A 6,850-nucleotide genomic window follows, 5' to 3' on the forward strand; every position below is an offset into this window, starting at 1 on the left:
AGACACTGATTGCATAGAAGAGTCAAACAATAGTCAATCAGCAGCACATTAAGACGGCTTCGATATATATTGGAATAAAAAACCCCACCCATAGTGGTTGTTCATAGAAATACATTATTTAAAATTTATATTATGAAGATATAAGCCCAATTAGGTATTTTGAAGCTATTACTATCTTAAATATGGATTAATTTCATTTCAATCACTCTACAAAAGTAATATGAGGTATAATTACAGTGTACTGCCTATGTACCTCATTGGTGTAGGTCTCGTGACTATTTACTGCCCCCTTGTGGCATAAAGTTGGTACTCCAGGTGCAGAGTTGCATCCAATAGATTAAAATCAGTGTAAAAAATGACCAGGTAATAAAATCTAGGGTGGAGTAAACAATTTATTGATAACTTCCACAAACAAATCATCATTTTTACATACTGATTGCATTTATGATTATTTATATAAAAAAATGTTAAAACAATCAAATTAATTAAAAACCAAAACAACTTGTTACATAGACATGAAAAAAAAGTAAAAAGTATTGTGTTGTGATTTAGGCAATGCACACACACACACATATATATATATATATATATATATATACATATATATATATATATATATATATATATATATACATAAAATGCAACTAAAATGGAAAAGAAAAAAACATACTCTTGATGCATTGCCTCATTAAAAGCATAATGTTCTAAGGTATAGTATGATGTATAATATAATATAATGAGGTATAATATAATATAGAACATTATATATAATAGCAGATTTACTTTATAGTTAAGTTCATGTATATGTATTTATATGTGTGTGTGTGTGTGTGTGTGTATATATTATTATTATTATTATTTTTATTTATTTATTTATTTATTTATTTATATCACAGTTGTGTGTGTGGTACATTTTCTGACTGGTCCACCCAGCCTTTGGTCAAGTCATGCAATTAATATTCTCAGGAGCAAACCACCCATGTTTGTTTGTTTGTTTGTTTGTTACTAATGTTCCTTTAAATGTTATAACCCAAATTAATATGTTATCTGACTCATCTAATTTAATTCACGTAAATCAAAGAATATGCTAAAAGCGATGCATAGACAACACCAGTTTCCTCTGTGATTGTCTAATATTTCTGGAAAGAAAACCTAATGTCATAAAAATGTTTTAACGGTGTGTTAAAAGTACAAAATTCAGCAATATTTTCTTACATTGTTAAAAAAAAATCCCAGCATGCTCATCAAGAGAGCAAAACAGTGTTGGACTTTCCAAAGGCAGTGTCAGTAAATGTACCACGACTGTGAGAATAATATATATTGTTATTGTTATAATAGTATTATTATTATTATTATTATTATTATAATGATCAGTTTATATGTTTTTTAATAGTTCTTCATGTCGAGCAGTGACTTCTCGTAAGTGACCTGCAGTAAAGAAAAGCAATAACTGAATCAAACAATACAAAGATAAACGAACATATCAAACATAAAAAAAATGGCATAGTAACAGAAAATATATATTAAAGTATATATAGAAAGCTCTCCACTTACTGGTGGAGCACCTGCCGTCCTGGCCGGGGTCAGAGCCGCGCTTGTTCACCAGAGCTGCAGCTTCACCTGTCATGTCAGAATCTTGGATTGTAGCTCTGGAGACAGCAACAACAAGGAATAGATACATGAGCCTCGGCACAGAAACAGCAAAGCTAAGTTAATGCTCGCTTTCTGAGCAGACGTCAGACAAGTTCTAAAGTTGAGATTGGCCCTTCAGATTTAGGGATGAGGGTGGGGGGGAGCAGTTCATAAAGTTACTCTTGACAGCTGTCCAAACAGCAGCAATGGGCACAAGAGATAAGGTATGAAGGAGAGTGGGACCGACAGAGATTTGTCTTTAATCTCAGTTATGAGTTCAAAGTGACAGAGAGCAAGAAGCAGTCTCACCCCTGATCTGACAGCAGTGCTTTCTCTTCATCAACACCATCTTCAGGACCACGATTCCCAAGAGCCCATCCATTGGGCCTCTCCCTGGTCCTGGAGAAGAATTCACAGCCAGTAAAAGATGGGCAAAGAAAAATCTCACAGTGAGTACTTCAGCTCGACATTTAGCACATTTTTTAAATGTTTTTTTATTCTGCATCTGCACCTTTGGAATAAAATGAACTTGCATTTGATTTGAGATCAATCTATAGCTAGCAGCTACTCATTTTTAGACTATTTATACTCAGATATTTGGGAAATAGTTTAATCTGTCAGCTCAGCCTGCAACTAATGATTATGTTCATCATCCATTAATTGTTTGGTCTATAAAATGTCAGAAAATAGTGAAAAATGTCTTTCTCAGTGTCTCAAAGTCAGGGTGATGTCTTTAAATGTGTTTTGTTAGTCCAAGTCCCAAAGATATTCATGTTAATATAATGAATATTTCATATAGAACTAATGAGAAGTGATTAACTTCTCAGAGGCTATGTATAATAATCATCTCTACTAGAAGGCATTGTCACCTCATAGCCCTAAAAACAAAAGCAAAAAAGAGCTGTAAATGTCATTAAAAAGACTAAAACTAAAAAAAAATGTGTCAACTCAATTTATCTAAATTGTAACCCTACAGACTTACCTGACAGCATCTTCTCCTTTGTTGTTATTAATTCCTCCAGGATCATCCCTCTGGCTCCTGAGGCAGACAAACACAACAGTTTTTACACAATAGCCTTCATTTAACTCAAAATAGCAATAATAATAATAATAATAGACACTAATATTCCATCCAATACCAAAAGCTTACCTATTCATGGTTCGATCATAAGAGGCTCTGTTAGCATCTGGGGCACTTATGTCTCCACTGCAAAACAAATAATACATAAATTGCACTGAATCTCTTGAGAGCAATCTCGTCCTCCATCTGCTCAATTAAAGGAACACCTAAACCCTCAAAGGAAAAAGGCTACAGAAGCAGAAGTAAACAATTCTCATTCTCACTTTTTAGTCGTTTGGATTGCCCCGTTGGTCAGGTTGTGGTCCAGACTGAAGGGTTGAGGAGTCTTACCATCAGCGTTGGGATCAATACTATGGAGACAAAGGTAGCTTTTAACAGATTACAGTCTAGACTTCCAATTGTTATTTAAAAAGGCTAACAAGAGGTCAGAATGGATAAAGACGTTTAATGGTAACTTGGCAGCCTGACCTGTCTACTTTCACACTTTCAGGTGTGTCATCTGGGTTGATATCATTCTGATCACTTCCATGTGGATGAGAGGCAGATATTTCACCCATTCTGTAATGACAAAGACCATATGAGGATTTTTCTATTTCATTGTTATGTGCTTCTCATTGTTAACTCACCTGATAACACCGTTACCAGCTATGACCTGCGGGACTCCATTTTCTTGAGGGCATCTTAAAGAGACATTAACAACAACAAAAACAACATTAGACAACTCTGAAAATGTCCAGGTAAAAATATCTGTATGGGGTAAGATAATTATTGTCATCAAAGTCAGTTTACTAGTTTCCAATTTACATTTCTCTAGAGCAGCTCAGCTGAAGCAAATATTTGGCAGGCAATATTGTGTTGCCATTGAACAACTCTCTGTTAATGTGACTGTGCACTGAACAGGATTTAAATATTTGAAACTTAATGATGGAAATGTATTTATGTGTGCAACAGTGCCAGCTGAAAAAAGTAAGCAAGTAAGACTGACATAAAAACTAAGACTGACCCAGTTTCTTGTGTCTCTTCCCTTTCTGCATTCTCCGTTTTGAGACAAGAGCAACTCCATAGGTATCTTAAAAACTTAGGAAGTGTAGCTGCACTGGGCTGCCTCCTGACACAAAAAACAAAACAAGAAAACAAATAAAACATTTCTGAACCCAAACAAAATATGGTGCAAGTAGATAAAAGAGTTATCTCCAAGACACTTTCTCCAAGAAATGTAACTGCACCTTAACCAGATGACAATCACAATGAGCAGCACCACACCACCACACAGCACCACACCGACTGGATGACACACAACATGCAAACATGTCATCATCAAATGTCCATTTGAGTTATTTCACAGCAAATAAATTCATATTATTGATTGCAAAATTAAATATATTTAAATATATATATATATATATATATATAGTCTATATACAGTCTATATAGTCTATAGTCTATATACAATGTCACTCAGGAAACTTTAACTCACTGATGATGCCCCATGGGATTGATGGATCAGGATTCTTCAGCTTAACTGTAAAAGCCCGGCAGATCTCTTGCTTAATGTGATCTCCCTAAAAAGCAGGGTAGATTACATATTTCACATTTACAACAAATTACATTAATGTGACTTGTATTGACCAAATTCATAGATTAAAATAAATGGAGACTCACCTCATAAACTGTGCATCCAACTTTCAGGTATTGACAGTCTCTTGTAACTATCGATTGGTCGTTTGCTTTAAATACTTTATCTGAAATCTGAAAAGTCTGGGTGCCAACTTTACGAATAGCAATGGTAATATTCTGTTGGGAAAATAATAGAACGTTTGCTTTGATTGACTGCAATCACAACACTCATGGACAGAAAATTTCACTTTCTCTTTATTTCTTTCTCTTCTTGTCTGTCTTTCTTTAAACACATAGTAAAGGATCATAAAAACAATTAAACAATTTAAAAACAAAACTATAGACTACTACAGAGAGTCAAAGCAAATCAAAATACCTGATAATTTGACACGACAACCTCACTTTTCTCGGGACAGCCATGTGGAAACTGGAAACCCCCTTCTGTCTTTATGTCATTACAGGAAGTGTTTTCCTGAAGGCATCCTGTGAAACAATCGTTGTACAGTGTATCATTAATATATATATGTAACAAATTAATTCTCTATAAACATCATATAATAGCAACAGGACCAGCTTTTGCTGTTATTACAAGATTCCAGCAGGCAGCTCACCGTTACCGGAAATAAAGAATAAAACACTGAAAAACAGAAGAAAATGGAAACAAACTACATATTTATAATATGCAAACTGTTACCTTGTGTTATGTTGAACAAGAATGGCACAATCACGAATCCAATTCCCCAGATTTTACGAATCATTATGTCGAGAGAAGAGAGACACACACGCAGACTCTAAACCTCAGCCGGACTAAGCTAAATAAGGAAGTGACTAGCAGGAAGTGAATTCTGCCTTCTGAATTCTGTCTGAAGACAAGTGGGCTTGTCTAAGCCAAATGTAAAAGGTAATTCAAGGACACAGCTGTGCTATGACATGTGATTTATAGTTAGTTTCAAGATACGTTTTTCCTCATTTATATTAAAATCACTATATACAGTCAGGGAAAGCTGCTGTAAGTGCCCGCTGTCTTAGTTGTGCTCATAATACAGTCACTCATCTCACCGACATTAACTGGTATCACTCAGCTAATAAACTCAAGATATATGTGACAGTGCCAGGGCTTTATGCCAAATTACCCTAAATTGTGATCCTATTAGTTAAACAACAACGTACCAAAGGCTCCTGCTGTTGGACTTTGTAATTGTACACAGCAAACACAAGGGGAGGCCCTCGTCCTGCAGGTCAGAGACACTTACGGAACAGACCGCCCTCTTCAGACACAATATCACCACAGGGCTTTTATTTCATTCTAGATTAAAGAAATTACGAGATAACGACGTCCTGCAGCCAAGTAAAGTTTGTAATGTTGCAGGAAGTTTTTACCACTCAGGTGGATGCATTTGTTTTTATCCGTGTTTCTGTTGTATATTATTCTCCTGTTATCTTTAAAGGTGGGTGGTGGACAGAGGACGGCAGTTCTAACCCTGAGAGAACAGAGGGCAGTGAGTACTCAAAGAGGCCTCTGTCATTTCCCTTTCACACACACACATACACACATACACACAATGCAAGGATAAAGCAGAAGCCGCCATGCTGCAGCACGCTTCATTTACACTGCATCTTCTCTGGTCCACCGAGAAAACACAGACCATCGTCTGTGTCACTCAATATGGGCCTCTCTCTATCTCTCAACTCCGTCTACTTCCTCTCTGTCCCTCTCTGCGTCCCCTTTGCCCTTCACTGTCAGTCTTACACTGCAAAAGCCCACCAGCACAGTGAACAAGACAAGTGTCCAAAACATACTCTCAAGTTTGCACCTTAAACATGATTATCGCATTGGCTTCGATGTGGGAAAAGATTTCGAGGCCAAGCAGATTTACTTATTAGCCAATTTGGTGACTAACCAGTTTATCAGTCTTGATAGCTTTATCACTTCTTGGCGAGACTCTTATTGAGTAAGAACGACAGCATCACAACAAGCCTAAATGAGACAGTAAATGGACTTGGCTCTGCTTCCCCTGGTGGGACGCTGTGTGGAAGTGGACTTGTCCAATCATCTGATCCATTTTCCATAGATATCAAGTGACAGTGGGAGGCTTGGATTTCCTACCATCCCTCTCCATATCCACAGAGCCCCTGCATAAACAGAGGAGAGGAGCGATGACGCAGGACAGCCTGAAAACACACACAAAGCTCAGAACATGCATGTCCCTCGGCCCACACTCCCACAAACACTATGTATCTTGTTCCTCAAAGAAGGAGTAAATTCCAGCCAGTCTAAACAGGACTTTTAGGGTAAATAATTACAATTCTTCTGCTTTGAATCCTCTCTCCATCTGTCTCAACTCTTCCCTTCTTGTTCCGCTCATAAGAGCGGTGATGAGAGATAAACAGCTCTCTTCCCGTCTCACTGCCACCCCCTCAATCCCTCATTCTCTCTCCATGTGTGGATGAGGGTAAAGAGTTTGAAAGGTAGAGTTTTGGCTCTGGTGTAAGATTTTTTTTTAAAGGACAGGGTTTGAA

The 6,850-nt window shown here is 36.8% G+C and overlaps 1 protein-coding gene across 1 annotated transcript; it reads right to left on the reverse strand.

The window, feature by feature from the left end:
• Positions 1 to 853: 853 nt before the first annotated feature.
• Positions 854 to 5,867, reverse strand: LOC131983562 (uncharacterized). The gene is made up of 14 exons (XM_059348292.1): positions 5,025 to 5,867; positions 4,707 to 4,813; positions 4,376 to 4,507; positions 4,191 to 4,275; positions 3,940 to 3,997; positions 3,717 to 3,821; positions 3,340 to 3,393; positions 3,182 to 3,271; positions 2,977 to 3,063; positions 2,783 to 2,839; positions 2,615 to 2,671; positions 1,942 to 2,031; positions 1,555 to 1,649; positions 854 to 1,428 (listed from the first exon to the last, which is right to left on the reverse strand). The coding sequence occupies exons 1-14, from the start codon at positions 5,086 to 5,088 to the stop codon at positions 1,376 to 1,378; spliced, it is 1,134 nt and encodes a 377-aa protein (XP_059204275.1). The 5' UTR covers positions 5,089 to 5,867; the 3' UTR covers positions 854 to 1,375.
• Between the last annotated feature and the right edge of the window lie 983 nt (positions 5,868 to 6,850).

This window comes from Centropristis striata, chromosome 13 (genome assembly GCF_030273125.1).
Source record: "Centropristis striata isolate RG_2023a ecotype Rhode Island chromosome 13, C.striata_1.0, whole genome shotgun sequence".
NCBI classification, from domain to species: domain Eukaryota; kingdom Metazoa; phylum Chordata; class Actinopteri; order Perciformes; family Serranidae; genus Centropristis; species Centropristis striata.

Bases quoted from the DNA above. Each gene is read 5' to 3' on its own strand.
- LOC131983562 (XM_059348292.1), bottom strand. From the start codon at position 5,088: ATGATTCGTAAAATCTGGGGAATTGGATTCGTGATTGTGCCATTCTTG. The intron at 3,272-3,339 runs GTGAGTTAACAA...TTGTCATTACAG, and splicing joins GCTGGTAACGGTGTTATCAG to AATGGGTGAAATATCTGCCT. The intron at 2,672-2,782 runs GTAAGCTTTTGG...TGTCTGCCTCAG, and splicing joins TATGATCGAACCATGAATAG to GAGCCAGAGGGATGATCCTG.